The sequence below is a fragment of the Paramacrobiotus metropolitanus genome, unplaced genomic scaffold, assembly GCF_019649055.1.
Source record: "Paramacrobiotus metropolitanus isolate TYO unplaced genomic scaffold, Prichtersi_v1.0 Parri_scaffold0000015, whole genome shotgun sequence".
NCBI lineage: Eukaryota > Metazoa > Tardigrada > Eutardigrada > Parachela > Macrobiotidae > Paramacrobiotus > Paramacrobiotus metropolitanus.
The window spans coordinates 63,727-85,603 of NW_026570235.1; the positions used below are offsets into that span (position 1 = coordinate 63,727).

At 41.1% G+C, this 21,877-nt stretch overlaps 2 protein-coding genes across 2 annotated transcripts; one reads left to right on the forward strand and one right to left on the reverse strand.

The window, feature by feature from the left end:
* Positions 1–612: 612 nt before the first annotated feature.
* LOC129584953 (uncharacterized) lies at positions 613–18,683 on the reverse strand. Its single transcript, XM_055477399.1, has 11 exons — positions 18,364–18,683; positions 18,038–18,154; positions 17,852–17,929; positions 17,590–17,686; positions 14,388–14,519; positions 13,615–13,851; positions 10,384–10,523; positions 9,411–9,493; positions 6,356–7,080; positions 3,939–4,473; positions 613–1,000 (listed from the first exon to the last, which is right to left on the reverse strand). The coding sequence occupies exons 1-11, from the start codon at positions 18,535–18,537 to the stop codon at positions 940–942; spliced, it is 2,379 nt and encodes a 792-aa protein (XP_055333374.1). The 5' UTR covers positions 18,538–18,683; the 3' UTR covers positions 613–939.
* Positions 18,684–19,847: 1,164 nt separating this feature from the next.
* Positions 19,848–21,632, forward strand: LOC129585070 (uncharacterized). Its single transcript, XM_055477586.1, has 5 exons — positions 19,848–20,133; positions 20,282–20,467; positions 20,576–20,755; positions 20,897–20,976; positions 21,249–21,632. The coding sequence occupies exons 1-5, from the start codon at positions 20,028–20,030 to the stop codon at positions 21,363–21,365; spliced, it is 669 nt and encodes a 222-aa protein (XP_055333561.1). The 5' UTR covers positions 19,848–20,027; the 3' UTR covers positions 21,366–21,632.
* Positions 21,633–21,877: the final 245 nt, after the last annotated feature.

Below are 21,877 nucleotides of genomic sequence, written 5' to 3' on the forward strand. Positions count from 1 at the left end.
CAGCAAATGTACAGCAATCCGATTACATGGAAATTGGTGTCGCTAATCCACAGGGTGGAAATTGAGGTCACCCACGGGAAAAATAACAGGGGTTCCGCTTACGTTTTCCACGGGAAGAAAAACATCTAGATCAGAAAACGTTTTACTAGATGTTTTCATTTTACCTCCCTATTCCTTAATTATTTATGAATATGGTTTGCCTCATTTATGATTTTCCGTGCCTAGTCGATTTTTTGAACGCTTAAACAATGTCGTTTTCTTCCAAACAGAGAGTTAATGCAAGTCAGAAATTCGGCGCTTGTGACAATGTCGGGAGCTTGAATGCATTGATAATTTGGATGAACTTTCTGGATTTTTAAAAACTTTTAATACTGTGTATGTTTAAACACCGTGGTCCCAAAAGTGTTAGATTGGGAAGAGACTATCTGTGAGCTAAGTAAGCTACCGGTCATTATTTTAATGTTAATTAAAGCGTCTGCACGCTGCTCGTATTTATGGTAAATTTTTTGAATGTTTTTTATGTTTTTTGCGTTGTATCTGTCAAGGTTTTCAAACGGATGCATTACACATGATTCCATATCATTAGTTTTTTATAACCATTTGCGCTCGATGCGATTAAACACGGAAACATTTAACATGTACAATAAATTATTATCAACACATTTGCATTTCATAATGCCGAGCTCATAATGCCGAACACAACGCGTTCAATATTGAAAAATCGAATTTCTATACAAAGGAACTTTGGGGTCAAGTGTCAGAAAAAGAAGCTAATCTCAAAGGCCGCGAATCGGTTGTGAAGGAAAACAACAGTCATCTGTGCCAATTACACAACCGCACATCTCCCAAACAACACTGTGTTAATGCCGGTAGTGCTCAGATTACGTGGAGGAGAGAGAGACATTCACGAGAGAGTGTGGAAAACATTCCCATTCATATTCACTTATTGCTGCTGTAGGATTTCCTTAGCGGTGCTTTGCTGAATTCCTCATCATCGTCCCTGCAGCCAACAAACAACAATAATTTATTACGGAAGCCGGTTTATATCTATATATTACTGTATACAGTACATGAAAAATAGCCCGAGTAAAGTGACGTGAAATCATGTGGCCATGCTTATGATCGCCCATCGTAACCACATGATATCACTCGTCTACGACCATAAAAACATGTAGTCAGCGCTGATTGTTTGAGCGTACCGAGTAAGGAGTAATGCGACTACGCCGGTTTGTTGACAAACGAGGGTTGTGCTATTGGAACGCATGAGTAATAACAATGACCATTATAGTATATGAATCAAATCAAAATTGAGGTGGGGACAATGTGCTTAATTTCGCAAAAACAGTAACTCAGGCTCCCCAGTGTGTAACTGGTAGATAAGGCTTATAGTAATTAATTACTTACAAGAGAAACAAAACCATTACATCATACTTATTAGTTACAAAGCACAATTTCTCAAAAAACGATAACGCATCTTTTAAAATCTTATTCAGTAACTATAAAAATTTGTATCGTTTTGTTCAACGGATATCGATGTATACGGTGTAAAATATTATCGTTTATTTATGCAAAATATTTCCAAGTCAGAATTCTAATTTTATTTAATTAATTATGCTTTTATGGTAATGCTTGTTATGAGTACGAATTCTGGAGGCCGCAAATGAAAGTTTTATGGAAATACATTAATCCCAAGAAACTGGATGCCGAGAAAATCATTCTTGCAAAGTAGGCACTTGTACAGCGTCGTGTAATGACTTCTACTGCAGTCGGAAAACGAGTGCTTCCCGCAACGCGTCCGAGTAACACTGCGGGATGCCCTTGGGCAGCAGAAGATGTAAGTTGGACGTGATAGCGGGATGTCGGTATATGCGGAAGGGATCTCTTTGTAGCGTACAATTATTTCGGGCTGATCCAGCCATTTGCGGTTAGCTGGTCCCGCCGTCTCACTGCTGTACCCCGGCTAATATGTTCCCTGACCTTGAAACCGTAATCGAGGGAGAAAAAAAATCCATCTGACGATATTGTACAGGCTGATCCCCAGAAATATCCCAGGGAAGCTCGCTTTTCAAGTCGCTTTCCAGGTTTCCATTAAAACTTTGGATGGGCTTTGATAAGATCGCAGGCAGTGGAGTATAATGTGCACCCATGCGGCAACGCCCACTTCAAATTGTGTACCACAAAGGGAATTGTGCGCTTAACTTGTAAACACGCTAATACCTTGTTAAAAGTCATTAAACTTCAATTTCAGATTAAATATATTACTGTTTTCAGACAGGAGCGGAACATGTTAAAAAAACTGATAGATCTACAGATGTACACCGGAAGTGCCGTAATCGTAAAACTGTAATCCAGACGTAGCAAATATAATCTATCTCAAACCGCTTAGTTTTTTTGTTAATAAATTAATTAGTGTTAGTTGTCAACAGCTGCATAGATCGAACTTTTAAGGCGTGTAATATAATCGTCCATTTCACCATAATAACATAAAACAGATGTAAACCTTTCCAAGACAATCAGCGGAACAAAGCCATAAATTATACGAGTTATAATGATTTCCTGATATATGTCACGCTACAGCAATAAAACTTTGAAAACTGTTATAGCCCGAATCAGTGCATAAATTTAATAACGGCTTTTATATATTGTTGGAAATATTATTGCAATTAAAGTTTCGATTTCTAAGTACCGCAAATATCCATAAAATTTCACTGTAGGCAAATATTAATCATTAAGAAAAATTTTATTCAAAAGCAGATCGGCGAAAACGTGGGACGATTCTAGGCAATGACATTTCCGAGATTTGTTTGTTCCATCGACTATCGATGGACCATGCATATGTATTCCTCAAGACACCCGAACAATAATCTATTGACACGGGGGCCACCATTCAATTTCCACTGTACTGCTCATCATGAATTAATAATCCATGTCATGTTTTTATGCATGGCATACATATGCATTGAGAATAACAGTCCCTGAAGACGCTGCAACACCAGCTACATACAGTTTGAATAATAATGGAATTATACGTGTGTGTGCGCTTTTGTAAAGAAAACGGCCGGTGAGAATAAATATTGCATTGGCGAATTATTTAATATGCATGAGATGGATCTGCACATCGGACCGGAGCGCACAAAATAGGGCATTTACATTATATTGTGGCCCCGCGTGATATATGGTCTACTCACACTGTTGCCGTACCGAGTGTTAGATAAGTACACCATCAAGAATGCTGTACAAACATTTTTCCCCCGCCGATGTCGTCCACCCGTGCAACTGGCCTGTCTTTTGCGTGCGGTGCATTTTAAAATAACACTTGGGACTGAATGGAGGGAAAAAAGCACCCATTACAGCCCGGGAATGTGGAGGAAATTTATGGCCGCCTATTGTGCCATCAGTGAAAATATATATGCGCCTCTTCACATGATTTCTTACCAATGAACGCATTGTGTCGTTTGCCCATACAAAGAAAAATCCAACATAAACATTTCGTGATAAAGAATCATTAGGGGCTTTCTCTTCCGGTGACGATTTTAGTTTTCTTTTATCGACACTAATGTTGTAGCCAACCCTCTTTATATAACCGCAAATAGAAGAATTAAATTATTCCAGTCACTACATCAAATTCAAAAGCGAAAGCGGCTTAATTTTACACAGAGCTTTTTCGCACTGCATAAACAAAGTAATCCCGTAACAAAATATGCGGCACTACTTTTTTCAAGTTTTTTGTCATATTTTTGTTTATTTTTTGCTAATTTTATAAAGTATATAAATTTTTATTATTATTATAATGGCTTAGTATTAATGTATTGTTTAATGGTTTATTACAGTGCACTGCTACACGTTTTATGGTCGCCAGACTTTAGAAATATATATGACGATTGATTTATTTACAAACTATTTTTCAAGTGGCATCACGAGCCGGCACTTGTACTCACTTGAGTTTCGTATCACAGGTAATGGCCGACGCCACAATGGAAGTATCACTGCACACCGACATGGTCTCCACGTCCAGGGTGTAGCAGAAATCATCATCACTATCCAGCGGATCATACATCCACGTGGTGTCCACCTGGTCCGGCGTCAGACTCAGCGCGTCATCGAAATTAAACAGCGACTGAAATTTCGGCTTCTCAATGGGAATCGGCTGGGCGCTGCCCGATGTCGGCACCGTGGCCGATTTCGGCCGGACATCGCTGTTCTTCTCCGGCGCCGCAGTATTATTATTACAACAGTGCGGATGCAGTAACCCCATGGTGGTGGCCTTGAGCGGGAGGTCGGAGGAGTCGAAGGAGAATAGTCCGGAGGTGGAGGATTTCTTCTCTTTTTTAATCACGGTGGAGGAGGATGCGGTAGCGGGTGTTGTTGTTGTGTTAGTGTGCGCTGCGACGGAAGGAGTAGCGGTGGTTAATCGACGTGCAGCGCTGCTGTTACTAATGCGTTTGGAGCCTGCACCGCTTCCGCCTAACAGGCCTGTATGGGACACAGAAAAACCCGATACGTGTAATGCGTGCTTAAACATGCGAGCAAATCATCGATCTGTATCAGCCACTACGGGGCGGAGATTACTCAGTTCCCTGTTCGATGGTGTAGTATACAATTACGCGTATACAAAACATTACACGATGTGCTACATTATCAAATAATTTTTACAAGATTTCAAGATAAATCGGTTTGGCTAACTGTGCGCGTGTTCAGCGAGCGTTAGAAAGCATAGTTCAAGTAGTAACAAAATTGTTTGAAACTTTCGATGTCCCGATAAACTTTTCAACCTACCGCGCTTCTGCAGCCAGGCGACCAGCGAAAACTCCGCCAGCATGAGCGTGTCGGAACTAATAATGTCAACAGAAATAATTCGCAGCTAAAAATATCCCCGACGCTGGCGCGGCACATTTGCGGGGCGTCTTGCGAAATTAGCAGCTCATTAAAAACGGTGCTAATTGCCCTCGAAAATAAAGTAGTCCTCGCTTCAATACAGAATTACCGGCTTGTGCCAGAAAATATGGTTACAACGCGATAACATGATCCAGATGGAAGAAAATACTTAATAATCGTCTGCCAAAAGTTCCAAGTTTCACACTGCGATTGCGGTTTAAAGAAAGTCACAGATGTATATTAATCAATAAAAAGCCATGTGCTGTGTGCGCGATTGCCGGTTTTGCACTGACAACTGACAAGCGATCACTTTGCAGCCGCAATACACAACACCGCCGTATACGTGATTTGTACTGTGGTAATTTTTATTAGTATTGTACGACGATTTCATAAGCCGCCATCACGCTACGCGCAAAAAACATTGGACCCTCTTGTGTTTGCTAATGCTAATAATCGCAAACGGCAATCAGTGCGCGCACAGCCGGCGCAGATGACATTTGCCGGCTTTCACTACAGTGGAGAGTTTGTACAGTGTCGCCCTGTTTATTGGTCATATTGGACGTCATTTACAGTCTTAACCAGTGTGTAAACACGGCACTTAATTACATACTGCTGACGTAACACGCCACCAAATTTACTTTTCATCTACGCTCTACGGAAGATATTAAGTACGGCAAGATTGGAAACTTAAGCCAACTAAACGGGAGATATATACGCGCCGGAGAAGGGATTACTAAGAGTGAAAGTTCAACAATTCAACAAATGCGTACCGTTTTACCGTTGCCGCTACGTACGCGACGTTATAAATACGCCATGAAAAGGTTAACAACTTCCTCTGACGATGCCTACTGGATTATATGCTGTGCAACTGTGTATATCACAAAGAATTATCGCTCTTACAACGCCGTAGCGCTACGTTGCACAGATCAAATACGCAACTAAATAAATAAATTTTAGCGGATAAGATTACCTACTAATATCATTCGTGGTAATCCAAACAAACCTTGACTTGTTACGTAATTGCATTTTTTTACCAAATGCATTTAAATTTTCGTACGGTATGAATCGTATCGTTATTTTCTTATATTTTTAGCATGCTAGTAGAAGATCAAATATTATTTTATTATGTCATCCAGAATCTAAGCAAATATTTATTATTTTTATGTTACTTTATGCTTCAAACCAACGCAGCTAGTTTTATGGAGTTTTCAATGCGCTCAAATCGATCTAGCTCGTTGGCCGTGCTGCATGCATGGAGGTCAGACAGGAAGTAATCGCTCACAATTTGGCATCTCACACCGAAATAACCAATCCATTACTTGTAATAATACACCCTATAATTGCTTTTTTTCCTGCGCAAATTACGTAAACCACCGGGGAACTGAATAACCATGACAACCGTCTTTGTGCTGTCTGCCCACGGATAACCTTTGGCTGTACAATACAACGTCTATCCCTTAGTAACACGCATATTACGCACCTTTGACCGGATCCTGTTGCTGGGCGCGGAGTATCCGTTTACAGTGCTGACACCACGAGTAGAACTTCTTTAGATTCCGCTCATACCGGGAATTATGATCGCGCGGCTCGGACTCCGACACCGCCGACCCGGTGGACGGGGTCAACGATGGCCGCCGCGATGCCGGACTGATGCTCAGCCGGTTGCCGCCGATCACCGGGGATTTGCGGCGCGTGGCCGGCGCGGCATACGGCACCGGCAGGGTCTTCTTGACCGACGCGGTGGAGCCGACCCGGGAGCGCACCGGCGACGGGGATTTATGCGGGACGCCGGTGGTCACTTCGCGCCCGAAGGAGGCCGAGCGCAGCCGGCTGCCCGTCGGGACTTCCGTCGGGCGCAGCGAATATCCGGTTAAGGATAGACTCGGGGATTTCTTCATGGGTTCATTGCGGGACAGCACGGCCATGATGGCCGACGGCGGCGCCACACGGGAATGTTCCACGGCACAGGCGCCGCTACTGGGAGGGGCGCGCAGGGGCGACGGGGAGCGGGAGCGCGGGTAAATGTGCAGTGCCGGTTTGGAGGATGGCGCGGAAACGGCCGGGCTCGGTGTACGGCGCGGATTATACAGACTATCCACGTTGGATGTGCTGGTGATGCAGATGCGCGGTAAATGATCAATATCCAGCATTCTTGTCGCCAGTGATACGCCGAGTGGTCGATGGATTTGCATACTTTCCGCTGGCCTAATAGAACACAGATTGGCATATATGAATGTTGTATTATGTATTGTACAATATAACGTATATGCCGTACGAGTAGAGATGCCAGCGCTCTGCTGATATATCGGCTTACTTTAACGCCTCTATTTGCTCGGCGAATAATGGCCGACCGTCTTCTATGATGCTTGGGAAGAAAACGTATGATCACCACCGCTCGAGAGGCAATTTAGTCTCCGCGCCGCTCATGGTGGGACTCTTAATCTCTTTAGCTCTTCTATTTACAACGGGAGAATAGACCAGAAATCTCTGATTCTTCACCGCGGTGATTCAATATTTTCCAAATAGTATCAGTAAAAGTCACGGCACTCTACGACGGCAGCTACGACAAATGCTACCAAACACAGCGCTAAATGTACGGCGTGGCATCGCTCAAAAACTGCCGACTACATCCGGCACGTCTAATAATGCGCCAATTATTCACTGTAGACGTTTTTCTTTTAAAAATATTAGTGTATACTAGATTTACCGGTAATAGGTTGGATTTTTTCACCACCGTAGCCTGACAGAAAAATAAATCAAAACATTTGCCGCTGGGTAAAAATAACCGTTTCTACCGTTCTCTATTAGTTCATATTTCAGTGCCTGCCGGTGCACTCTGTGCATTGTAACTACGGCTATCGAATCGTATCCATACGCCGCCGCCGTTCGCTCACTCGCACCGCCTGTCAGTCATGTACAATCAGTTGTGCCACCGGAAGTCTATCATTATACGGCGCTGTATTCAACTTCCATTCAAAACTTTTCATCCGCAAATTAATGCATTAGCAGTGTTCTTTTCCCAGGCCAATGCCGCGGCTATAAATTCACGCTAACAGGCAACCTCAGAGCGATTCGCAAAAATTGTTAGAAATTGCACAATAGTTCCTTCGTATTACAGTACTTAGAAGACTAATACTATGTAGTACGGCATTTCGTGCTGCATGCAGTTATCTTCCGAACCGTTTAACATGATTGTTATATCTAAAAATATTCACCATTAATTTAAAGTTTGAGTTTTCATTATATGGTCGTGTTAAAAGTAAAGGCCATTTTAATTAACGTACGGAAAGGTTACAGCACACGCATGTCTGCATAAACGAAGCAAATTAAATTACTTAGCTGAATGCATATCGTTAGTTATCAAACCACCGGAAAAAGCAAATACTTGCTACCGTTTGCACCCCGTTTTTCCTGCCAAATGCAGTGTCTGACGTCAACGCAATCTATCCTGAAATAGAGCTTAATGAGCATGTTTTCCGGTATTGTTCCAATTTGCAGGAATCGTCACGATCTCATTCTCTTGCTCTTCGCCAGTCGGTGCGACAGGACAAATCTCAGACTAATTAATAACGCACCAGTAGAAACAAGCGAACGATGGCGTGCGCCGGTCGCGGACGTGGCACGGCAGCCGGGCGGTGTAATTAGTATTAAGCCCGCGCGGGCCTGGAAATCAGCGGAAAACGAGCCGTGCCGGCGCACGCACCGCTTCCTATCTGGGTGTTCCCTAATTTTGCGGGAGATTTCTGTACAGCGTGCAAATGCACCCGGAACAGCACAGGCATATCCCAGATTACCATTTTTAAAACGCGACATCACAAGATGTACCATGATAGTCTTCGGCAGGTGATTGCCGAATCAAAACGTGACCTACCTCAGACTGAATAATGAATACTGCGATGGACACCTGGCGTTTAGACGGAATTAAAGATTATATAAGCGTCGGCTAGTTAGTCCGGGATCATCCGAAGGAAGCCGCAATAAGATGACCATGTGACAAGATTTTATACGTTATTAATTTTAGACTGGATCTAGCTTATAAATATTTAACATGAGCTGATATAACTAAACAATACTCATTAGTTCTGAAATTTCGATTCTATTTTATAAAATTATTATTAACATTAATTTACACTTTAGCGTCTGCTGGTAAAATTAATACGGTCATGCATGCCAGCAGGCGCAGCACTAATTCAATATCGCAAAAGCGATAAACTCTCCGTATATTACCGGTAACAAGGTAAATATTCTCCGCATACCAAATGTTTACCAGGTGTGTTTAATTGGAAAACGATAAGAGAATTGTAATAAATCAATGGATATCCCCAGACCCAACCGAGATATTCAATAGGCCCACATGCATACCCTACATGAAAATTTGACAGATAAGGAGTTTATTATTCAACCTCAACAACAAAAGCCGCAAACTTGCCGATGTGGACAAATATATTATGCACTGTTTACTTTGACCCCCGCTTTGGTCATAGAACGAGAAGTCTACCGCACTACTAAGGAAATTTTTTCTACTACTTGCTCACCTGGATGCGTTGCCGGTGTGCAGTGTTCGGGATGTACCGGGAGATGCGACGCGTGGTGTAGTGGCCGTTAAGTGTTTATTATCCTGTACAACCAATGGTCAGATTCGTACTGTTATCGCAGAGAGAGAAAAACGTAAATGAAAAATATTATGGATAGATTGTGAGTTTTCAGCTGCACATCATTTGCATGGGAAGCGCAATGAGGCATGTGGAACAACGACAGGTGGATCTGTCGATTTGTTAGACTTTTATGATGACTAGCTGTGCATACAGATCGATTGCTGTTCCATTATCTCGTACACCTTGACCTCATTGAGATGCTTATTGGTGGCTGAGCGCGGACCTGTACACGCCCTACTAAGTTCGCGCACCACCGCAGTCCGTTCTACACGTACGAACCGGGTTCACGTACGCTTTTGTCTACCGTTCAGTTCGGGCACTCGTACACCGTAAGCACCTGTTAATAACGACCAATCAGTGATCCAAACCGCTTTAACCGCGTACGTCGGTCGCTGTACTGTTCAGAATACTCGCATGCGCACATCACCTGCCAGTAACGACCAAGCTATTCTGATTGTGCAATTATTGATAGGCATTGACGTGGAGCTGATCGATGACTTGTTCATCCAGAAAGGCACAGCCAGGAATTATTAACTCATCCTGGTTGCTACTTTTAGCCGGAAAACACTCTATTAATATCGACATTCAGAGGCTATTTTTACTCGCGGGCACTTTGTTGGGGATGATTAAGAGTAATAGATTTTACTGGGAGGTTAATACATCATTAACGAGCCCGCTTATGACATCAGGGAAGAATGGAGAGCAGTTGGGGCAATCGCGTCCAATAGGTGCACTTCTCCTGTATTAATAGCCTTAAGCGCTGGGCACGACGCAACAGCCCGCGCATTAAAATGAAAAGCATGCACTTGTAGTGTTGTGCACATTCATCAGGCGGTTCACTTTCTTAACGTACACTGGATTTCGATAGGATGGGCCCAGGTAGAGCGTTGATCGGGGATAAGGATTTCGAGCGCGATTTCTCGTCGAACGTTCCTGCTGCTTTGAGGCCGGCAAATTTCAGCAGACGGGATATGTTGCGCCGGTGCACCTCCGCTGTAATAAAATGAGAGAGTTTAAATTACATTTTTGAAAATTACTTACACTTTGAAGGTCACTTAAAAAACATCAAACAAAGGTGAAAATTATCTACTCTAGTGAACGTGCACAGGTGCAATGCAACTTTTTTGCTTTTCGAAATGAAGATACGAGTAGTATTCGTGGCCGCACTGAACTTTGGTCTCTGTACCTATTTACACATTTTGTACTATGTACTAAGGAAATAAAAATGGCCTCTTATTAAAACCTCTCACGATATGTTTATAAATTCCATAATTACTACGTTATGAACTTTAGAAAGGAAGGTTTTTTCCCATCTAATCAGCGTAACTGTTAATATCCACAATTTATATAACAAGAAGTACCATGCTGATGTCACATTGGCCGGCATCACTTGATTGGGTGCGTTAAACATATGGTTCACAGGCTTTGTTTACAAGTGTCTATAACAACATCTAAGTATAGCTCACGATGGTCACAATTATTTTCTTAAAATATGATCTCCTACAAGCGTCTTAAAAGGCATTGGTGGTCACTGTGTTATGTCATTTCAGCGCTCTGTTATTATCCGATGTGCTCATCGCATTTAATTGCATTTTAGTACAGGTTGAATCGATTGGGTTCACGAAGGTGCGCATCTGCAGTGCACCTGTAACTGGCACCGGTGCGATGTGGATATGTTCATCTTCTGTCTATGTACAATCTCTACATAATATCTTACTTTTGTCATTAATATTGTACAGCAAGTCTCGCTGGAAGCCACGTTATAACATACTTACTGCATCGGAAATGCCGTCGCAAACAAGATTTTTACGCGTTTATACAGAACAATAGTCGCTAAAAATGTTGGCTAGTGCCTATAAAGGAAAATAGCTGCTTCCTGTGTGTTTACAGCCGCTAAGTTACTCGTTGACAAATTTCCGTTGAAGTGGTTCGCTGTTCGATTGGTAAGATTATATTGTTGGCATAAATCATGCTCTGGGGTTTTCGGCATTATGGTGCTTTGAAAGATTGTCTTTCGCATTTGTCATCAAAACAGTAAATTCACCGTCATACGATCTGGTGGAATTACAATTAACACTACTCGTAATAGTATTTCACAACTGGCGAACTAAAAAGATTTTTTCGACATTTTTTTACTGAAATTGCGCCACAAAACTTCCTGCTTTACGACATTAACATTCTTGCCGGTCATGCTCAAAATTAATTAATTATAAAGCGTATGGAAAAATTTGAATTTGCGAAATAAGACGATTTCGATAAGATATTTTAATTAATTTTCCGTTTGTCGCACTTCTCGCAATTCACTGTCACGCGCTAGGTAATCCATTAGTTTTCATATATACCGTTTACATGTGATATGAAATGTAAACCTGGTAAGACGTAAATAAATAAATGCAGGTGAGGTTTTTCAATGCGCGCACAACACTTCTCGTAATCTTACGCAATGGCTAATTATTTGTCGGAAATTTTGTAACACCCAGGCGGGATGATAAGCATTTCCGGCTGACGCGCAGCTGGATTATCAAGGCTGTGGTGTGCCAGTGGTTTGTTATACTGTATACAAGATAAAGACAGATCTTGCCGTATTATGGAGTAGTCTGTACGCAATATAGCCCATGTCATAATCCCGCTTATACAGATGATGCCCGGAAAAACTGTATGGGAATAATGGATTATTACGCGGATAGTTGCGAATTAGGGGAGAGGCGTTTCAGTGAAATTGCATCTGTCCCTGATCCGACGCGCACGCAATCCACCCATTTTTCAGTTCTTTCAATGGGAAAATTTCATAAACATGCAATTTTAAAAGTATACTACTGCGATCACGTGCATGTGCATGCTTACTTACAAAAATATACAGTCGTCTGAGCCCTAAATTATATGATAACTGGCATATCCATTCAGTAAAGTTTCAAAACCTTTTTTAATGGACAGAATTATGCACAAGCAAATTTTATATTGTACAGACTGTGTAAAGTATTGCACCTGGGATAGAGTGTACTTGTTCAAGTAGCTATCACTGGGGAATTCATACTCGTATTACCAATTTGAATTAAAAATTTATGTCTTTTAAAAATGGTAATTAAAACGTATACTTTAAGCTGTAGCGGTATGTACATACAGCAAAGCTATGCTGTCAAGACCCAGGACCGGCAGCGATAAAAAGAACTGTCTCGTGTAAACTGCGACAAATTTTCTATTGGATTTTGAGAGCTGCATATTAAATACCCTGGAGGAGGATGCTTGTTTGCATAAATACCTAATAAACTCAGTATCCATTAAAAGAAGTTATTATGTATTTAACAGCAGCTGTTGTTTTACCTTAGTTACGGATATTTGGCTATAGCTATGGTGGCATGTGCTTTTTGCTAAATTTTTATCACCTAATCAAGTCCAGCTTCATATAAATATTTATTGTACAATATATACCGTATATGTATAGAAGTGACCTTGTTTTCGAGCACCGTTATTGTGAATGTATAACAAAGAATGCCGGATAGTTTGTGGCATAAGAGCTCCGATTACAAATAATCAGGTTGACCTTTGCTTGGTGAAAACAGTGCTGATATATATAGAAATCCAATAATACCTTTCTTGTTTTTGTCTTTGTAAGGGTAAGGAAATCATTAACCAACAGCTGTCGATGGCATTGAAAGTGTTTCTTACTGTCTTGGGAGTACACCCTTAAGGATCTGCTGGACAAAAAATTGAGCCACTTTCCGCAGGAAGTCATAGATCCCCAGCGGTCAATATTGATTTAATGATCACCAAAACGTTCCATCGATTTTGTTTTGCTCTTAACGTATCTACCCTTATAATAAATCCGTGTCTTGTGAACCGATATTATATACTTCGTTACGCATTTAATTTGTCTGTATCAGTTAAGGAAAAATTGCTGCTGTGTATTGCTTTACTATAGAGCAATGTGTCAGCTTTTCTCTACTTTGTGGTCAAAGTGTTGGTTGAATTTAATTAGATACTTACAAAAAACAGGTCAGTTATACAGTAATTACAGTACATTTATATATGCGCCTGATATAGCGCACTCGGCTGTTTTACGCGCCGAAAAAAAATTTATCCTCACCTGTCTTTTCAATATCTTTTCCCTTCGGCTCCAGTTCTACTGGGCTAATGGTTCCCGACCGTAAATTGTCGGGCTCGGTGTGAGGGCACTCAAAGCGAACATCAACTTGAACAGGTTCCGACCGGCACACCGAAGCAACGTATTCCGATAAGCGTATGTTGGTCCTTTCAAGCCCACTTAAATCACCGTTGATGTCATACCGCAGTCTACAGCGGTCTTCCTGCTTAATTAAATTACCTGCGAAAAACAAAGAAAACTTAGCTTTGGTGTATTTCTGCTGTTTACTGCCGTACATCCAAATCATATCATTTCTCAAATCGAAAACTTTTCAAACTTTTTGTAAACAAATTACTACATATGCATTCTGGGTCGCATTTTGTAGGATCACATATATCTATATTTAATGCGTATAATTAACGATCGACATGCGGAAGAATTCATATTACGTAAATACATCAGTAAGAAAACGCTTTACATTTTAAGCTTGTTAAATTTATAAATTATATCACAAAGATTTTCGCAACTGAGCACACCGAATACATTTTACAATGTATGAATTACGCAAGTACAGCGCCAAAACAGCATGTTCGAAGCGTTTAGCATTAAGAACGTTTAGCATTAACATTTCGGTAAGAACAAAAAAAAGGAAAATCGGCTTTGCCAGCTCAAAACGTCAAACAAAAAGTATCAAGAAATTTTCTGAAATAAATAACTAGAACGCCATGACGTGATGGTATATTACTGTAATTAATTAACTTAAGCAACATCCTTACCATTAGTCAAAGGAAACGTTGCTGCCGGTTTCTGGATAAATTCCGTTTGCGTACAGGATTCTTCCACTACTGACGATACTGACGTATCCAGCAGTTCACACCGGAATTTCGCAGACTGATGCGCGGCAGCGTCTAGCAGATGGAGAAAAACACAAGAAAAGAACACTAAATTTGTCAGTCGTCAGCTATGGTTAACGAACAAATAATCATAGGCAGTATATGGCGCAACGGAAGCGAGACACCGGAAGCCAAACATATACACGCACGCACAGTGACTGCACAGTGTACAGTGTATACTTCAATACATATATACGCACTACCGTGCACTGTGTACATATTATATATATGTTTGTATGTTGATTCAACCCGGGAAACGATATCGGGCCTTGTGACAATAAAGGGGATTCTCTTCTTTCACCACCAAACATCAAAAGAATACGTGACGTCATGGAAATACGATGCTATTCATATGTTGTCATATAGCCGTCGAGGATGACCAGGGAACAATGATATACGATATCCCTTATAATAATGACTCAGGAAGGTTCATCGCATTCACTGATACGATGAATTATTGGATTATCCGTTTATATATAGCGCTTCCAAAAACTGAGCATTGATTTTCTTGGAGTTGCTGGTGGAGCTTTTGCGGTCATGATATATATATGCCATCGTGTTTTAGTACGGACACTCATATTTTTTCGGCTTTTGCGTAGTGCGAAGTAAAAGCTAGAGCCCATATAACGCGTAAACTATAAGAAAACCGCTTTTCTTGGATTGGAAACTAACTTAATTATTAGCAACACATGAAAATAAAGCATGCACACAGTATTCACTGACGGTTTTTAAGGGACGTCAACATGAGAAAAAAATCAGACTACATTTATTCAAACAAAATATGAAATACCGTTATAAACGAAGGCTTGCAATTTGTGGAAAAACGTACTAACTGCAAAAATAAACCTCCGATTACGCGTATTGTGAGTGTCTGCTGAATTTTTTGTGCTGCCACTAACCATGACCTTACATAAAGGGAATCAAATTAAAGGGCAACTGGAGTGGAGGTAAAGCGACATACAAAGTATTTACTTCTGTGACCTGTTTATTATACTCGTATACGTTTAAATCTACCGATACGTTTCGAGCACTTCCATGCTCAAAATTTGTCTTTCTACCGCCATCTATGTAAAGTACAGTAAATAATAATCTTTCTGTAGCTGCATATAAGACAGCGGTATAATATTAGGACATTCGGATCTCTGCATGATCTTTCGTCAAAAGTTACCATTTCCGGCAGTACGAGTGGTTAATTGAATTGTTTGGAAAACTGAAATATCATGCCGTGCTGAATAATTAAAATTCGCTTCAGTGACATTTTACCGGCACGATGACCTCTCCCAGCTATCGCCAGCGCAATTAACACATGCTCTCAATATAACATATCCGGCCTAGTAGAAACCCGTCATATCACCTGACCAGCGCGCGTCTTTATTCAACGGCCCATGTGATTACCGTCTATCAAGGGTGCTGATATATGGCGCCCTTATTCCCACAGCGTCCAACAATTCCCCCTTCGCGATCTGCCACCCACACGGCTAATCGACGCAGCACATGATCGTATTCCTGGCGTTGACATAAATTGCTACTTGATGTCACTTATCCAGAACTCGCTACACAAGTTGTATTTGTTATATACAGGGTGACCGCAATATACACGGCTTCGCACCGTTGTGCCTTCCGGTCTGTTTTTCGAGAAGAGTGGATAAATATATCCACTATGTATTATCCTGTAAGGAATCCTTGCGGATGCGGGTAATATGCAGAGAAAAAGTCGCACCATGAGCCTCTGTCGTCTACGCACTTTTAACAAGTAGCGTTAATGTAACACTGCAACCCATAGGTCACTTGATCCCAGGATATTAATTTTCCGGGGATCCGAGCTCGAGTGTGCAGACTGTATGGATACGAGTATGATTAAAGCCTGTTCGATGCGCAACCGATTACGTAATAAGATAATAAAATGTTTATAGAAACCTGCTTAAATAATTGTAAAATCTAAACAGCGGTTATCTAAAAAGCTGAGCACAAACTTAAACTTAAAGTACCACAAATTTGAAGAATAATAAATAAGTAAATATTAAAAATTAAAGTACAAGCATTATACTTGGTAAAAGAAGGTTTCGTACTCACATAATAAACTTTTACATTTTGCTACAAAATATCGAATTCTTAGTAATAATAATTAACTGTTCATAGCTATAGGCTGCATTTTGAGCAGTATTTCCTGAACTAATCGCTAAATTTCGGCACAATAATAAAAGGATCAGATGTTGATTTATTTTACCGTTTACGGGATAGTCATAAAAGCTGTAATATTACTGTATTTTGTAGTTCGCCAGTTGCAGAACTTGCATTGAAGGAAATTACATTCATGATTAATGCATGTCATCAACAATGAGCAAGCGCAAGATCGTTTGCTGCATTTATCGGAGGCGGTCACCGAGTGTCACATGGATCATAATAAAATAATTTATTGATTTTGGTGAATTTTGCACATTCACTTCACTTTTTGTGCGTGAGCGTGAAATGCCTGTCGCTACGAAGCAGTTGATGACTTCTGCAGTTTAACGCATAATTAACTGGCTTTTTACCTTTTTGATTTTTCAGATTGTGATTATTGTCTTGAGTCTCGACTTTGCTCCAAGCGAAACTTTGTTTGTTGTATCTATTGATTATTTATGCACTATAAGACACACAAATAAATAAATGTTTAATTACTGCGCAATTAAAAAAATTTCAAGCACTGTTGCAATTTTTGCAGTTATTGTATTATCAGTTAATAGCTTTTTTAACAATATGTCGCTTTGTACAGGATTCTGTGTGTAGCACTCAAGCAGTCGCTGCATTTGTGCGTCAGTATGTTCGGGTATTATCGACATTCAATTGACCACGCAGTGAACCGGTGTATATTTTTGTTGGTTCACCGCTCTCGGATATTTTGTTTTTTCCTGTTGTGTCGAATTGCATTCGGTTAGCAATTTCCGTCTAGGAATTGTGCCGCTCTCCCTCATCACAGCTTTTTCAGCGAATTGTTTTCGTAACCCACACAGTGGTTGAATATTTTATTAAATGCTTGAATCAACACTCGCAAACACATGCCTAATTTACTCTCACTGAACTATCACCCTGTGTAGTCCCGCACCTGATTGACATGCCGCTGCCGCACTGCCGGCTTCCCCAAACGGATTTTTCCAGAATGTCACACGTGACCGTTGCAACGCCTCCTCGTCGCCGGTCTCCTGCAACGCCATCCGACTGTGAAATTACACTAACAAGCAGCATCACTTATTTAGGTTGCTCCTCTTTTTGTAGCATCCGGATGTCATTAACACTGCGTTGATGTACACAACAGCATAAATGTGCATCTAACTGCATTAGCTGCGATAGCGTATGCAAACCTTGACCTTTAACTTCGGCACCCTTTCGCTTCGCTTCTCCTCTGTACATGCGCTATTTGATTGCGCTGGTCGACGTGGTCGTGTCTGTAATTATAAATGCAATACAATGGCGCTGATTTGTAGTACAAAGAAAATTAAGAAATTCGATCGAAGGCAATATTCGGCAGCAAATTTTAATTACGGATCTCTCACGCTTTCAAGTCCCGATTCGGAATAAATATTATGCACTTTGTGTTTGCCTTTCTTTGGGTCCAGATGAGCATTTCCGAAACATACCGCACAGAATGCTCGTTGACAATCTTCGCAATTCTGTTACATTGAACACAACAGTGTTAGTTTTTCGGTGTATCGGTTACTCGTAATACCTGTAGTCACGGTGTACAGGTATTACGAGCTCTACTTGTATCGTAATAGATAATAAGTATTAGGAAGCTGGCTTAGTGCACCGACGGAACCTTAAAGAAGCTTGAACTGGCATACAGCGCTAGTTGATTAGTCAGGATTTTCAGAATTCATACCAGTATGGCAGCCTTATTGCGACAACGGTCACAACCAGTCAAAAGTGGTCGTTCGAGAGTGTTACTGGAACTCTTTGTGCATGTTGATGTTTTGCACTGTTTTTGTTTTGACAGCAAATTTGTAGAACGACTCCGGTACGACCAGTCAGCATTTACGGATTTGCGATACGACATAACGCCCGGCACACCAAAAGCAGTAGTTTCTTTGACGTACACCGTCTGCTGGGAGCCGCCGGAAGTGTTTGTTGCAATGTCAAGACTATGTGCAATAACGCAGGATAATGGTTGAGCTTTTGCTGAAAAATACTTACTGACTACTGTACTTATAATAATAAACGTGAATCTGAACAAAAAGTATTACGTACGCTATGAGTGGCAGTGTAGCAGTGCTACACTAGCATCACTGTTCACGGCCTCCTGCGGTCCTGCCACATAATATGATAATTATGTTGCTAAGAAGTAAGATTCTGTTAGTTTAATAACGCACTTTAGATGAACGTAGCCTTATTTCCTCCGCTTGGGTAATACAACTTCATGTTATTACATATTACACCGTTGATATCAGCGTTAAGTACTTAATTTTGCAGATGCTACTACAGTGGTTTTACTTTTGGTTAAGAAGGGTATAAAATTATAAATTTTCTGACTTTGTACAATGCTATTATGCTATGTTCTACTAAGTACTCGTACCGGGGTTTTAAAGACAGTTTACAGCTGATTGTCACAGTTAGTTATTAGTTAGTGAGAAGATTATAACATGTGAAAGGCACAACACTGCAAACCGGAAGCCGCTTAACGTTAACAAATACACTTGCGACGACGGTTGGGATACTCGTTATTCCCGAAGCGGTTAAAAAGGAAACGAAAAATCATCGTAAAAGTTTCCCAGTAAGAAAACAAGGCAAGCGAGTCTAGCAAGCCAAGAATCGTGCAAGCTCTCATTAAAAACAAATTCTGACCATGAGATTGCGGTAAAATGCATGCGGTATCTTGTGGTCGGCATTACTACCCTATAAGAGGGATTCAAACACAGCACACCCATGGAACGTTAAAGTATAACAAGATCATGCATGTACAACTACAGATGGCTACTGCTGGTACAGTAGCACAACCAACCGAATTTTGTTATGCCGGTTGCAGAAGCAATTTTTTTGTGACAAAAATTTGTTGCTTTCACTGATAATAATTTTATTATATGAGCACAAAGTGTTAAACTATCGATGAGTTGGAAGGCGAAGCAGGGTATAAAAATTAAATTGACGTAAATGCCTGCTTTACTTGCGAAATAAATTTATTAAAAGATGGCGGATGTGCATAGCACAATACTCACTACTAGTTTCGACGACAAAATCATGGCGGGCTGTACGCGGACAAAATGACGTCATGGCTCATGCTATGTATGTACAGTACGAGTACTTATGGTTAATAAGATCGTTGAAGTTTTGTAGGATCGTCACTGGTGCATGATGTAATACATTCCAAGCCTGACCGAATAACGCGATCATTAGCATTCCACAGAATACACTGTTGCGAATTTCCCAGATTTTGCTGCAGTGGGTTCTCTTATCTGGCGAGCTTTACAAAAACCGCTTTCGTTTCCACTTTTCACGCGGCTATCTTTTGTTTTCCAGCACTATCGTTCGTTTCGACGAGCCTACACAGAGATGTCGCATCGCAATCCCCCATCACGCGAGGCTGAGCTTCGTCGTCTGCGCACTGAACTGAAAGGTCTCGAGAAAGCGCTGGATATATCTATTAGCCAAGCGAGAGGTATTTGAATGTTTTCTAGAAGCGTTAGAGTCTCATGTCATGTTTACGTATAGCTGATACAGTAACTGCTCGTGACTTGGAAATTAGCCCCAAACAACCTGTTGCCGTGTGATTAAGGCTTTAAGCTCAACCATCTACGCTTTTATAGGACAGCTGAACGATATCTCCGCCAAGCTCAGAGCTTTGCAGGTATCCCTCAGCGATCTCAAGCCCCGTATTATCGATTATTACAAATCCGACGTGAAAGTGGATGATTACCTGAAGAAACTGTTGGCGATGTCGGACGAAGCTTTGCGCGAACACTTCGCGGCCACGCGTAAGCAGGCTGAAGCAGGTATGGACCGAGCGAAGATTATCTGTACAGTGTAATGACTGTAGCGTGTTTTTTCCAGTTCCGTGTACGCCTGTTTTGCTATCTTGAATATTGTATGTTTTCAAACAGAATTTAGTGATGGTATGGAGGAGCAGGCAGAATGGTTGAAGCGGATTGCCGAGTTGTTAGCCCAGCAGACTACCATTTTGGACCGCATGGATACGGTTTCACTGCATGTCAGCGTGCATGATACGCATGGCCTACGAGGGCACCTCATGGACAAACATCAGCTATTCATGGGGCTTGCTGGTAAGTGCCCGCGCAACCAGGTTATTGTATGCATGAGAGCGGATAAAACGTGTACGCGTAGCTCATGGTGTTCTTTCGAATTGGCAAAACTGTACTAGTAAACCTTCTGTCTGTGACTTGTCACTTTTGTCACATTTGTAGCGCAAGGCAAATCTCTGCGCCAGTATCTCTTGAATACGGCTCTCGTGCTAACGGATGGGGAAGAAGCCTACATGCGCAAGGTAAGATTCTTTCTTCTTTCTCACAAGTCAGTTGGACAGCTGTCTTATGACATGGTCACTATTCGTTATTGTGGATACTTTTGGAATACAATATCTATATACAGTAGAATGTAGCAAGTATACTTCTACAGTTCTACTCACTGCGTGCGAGTGTACTGGAACGATTAGAGTCCGTACATTTATCTGCACATCGTATCGGTAGAAAGACATTGCCTACTGGGTAGTATCAGCAACTGAGTCTTGTGTTCTCATGCTGGTTACCTGTAATTCAGGTCAAAACCTATCTGGCATCAAAGGAAGGAACCCATCTGGATTCCAAAGAAGAATGCAATGTGGAATCGAAGGAAGGAGCCCATCTGGAATTAACGGAGCATTCTACAGTTCCCTAACGTTTCTTATTTTTTTCTGCCTGGTCGACATATTCCAGTGAAATTTGTGGCCTTTGCCGCCGTTTTTCAGCTTTTCGTATTATGCTTGAAATTTCGTTTCCTTTTAGTTTTCGCTCGGTACACCGAGTTTTAGTTGATGAAAGATGTAGTTGGCGGTTTTCTTTTTCGGGAGCGTCAAATTTAAACTGTATGCTTGTTTTTTTTGCAAGAACTGATCGGAAATTCAATGTTCAATGAGACTAAACCCATAAAACAGTCGTTTTATGTGTTTGGCAGTTTGCACGAGACTATGTATCGTGTATAACGTTTTAAATTTTATTTTTGTATTTGGTAAGCCAACAATAAAGAGAATTCGGATGGGGTTTTGCTTTGGAAATTGGGAAATGTTGCAATAGTTAACTTATAGTTAAACTTAATGGTACCCAGTTACCCAAAAACAATTCAAAATTTGTACTTTAAAGCAGCTCTACATGATGATAACAAAAGCAGGAACAAAACAGTCTTCGAAATGC

Excerpts from the sequence above, each read along its gene's own strand:
- LOC129584953 (XM_055477399.1), bottom strand. The coding sequence starts at position 18,537 with ATGTCGTATCGCAAATCCGTAAATGCTGACTGGTCGTACCGGAGTCGT. Across the intron at positions 17,930-18,037 it reads CCGAATCGGGACTTGAAAGC|ACACGACCACGTCGACCAGC; the intron begins GTGAGAGATCCG and ends TTATAATTACAG. Across the intron at positions 17,687-17,851 it reads AAAGGGTGCCGAAGTTAAAG|GAGACCGGCGACGAGGAGGC; the intron begins GTCAAGGTTTGC and ends ATGGCGTTGCAG.
- LOC129585070 (XM_055477586.1), top strand. The coding sequence starts at position 20,028 with ATGTCGCATCGCAATCCCCCATCACGCGAGGCTGAGCTTCGTCGTCTG. Across the intron at positions 20,134-20,281 it reads ATCTATTAGCCAAGCGAGAG|GACAGCTGAACGATATCTCC; the intron begins GTATTTGAATGT and ends ACGCTTTTATAG. Across the intron at positions 20,977-21,248 it reads AAGAAGCCTACATGCGCAAG|GTCAAAACCTATCTGGCATC; the intron begins GTAAGATTCTTT and ends CCTGTAATTCAG.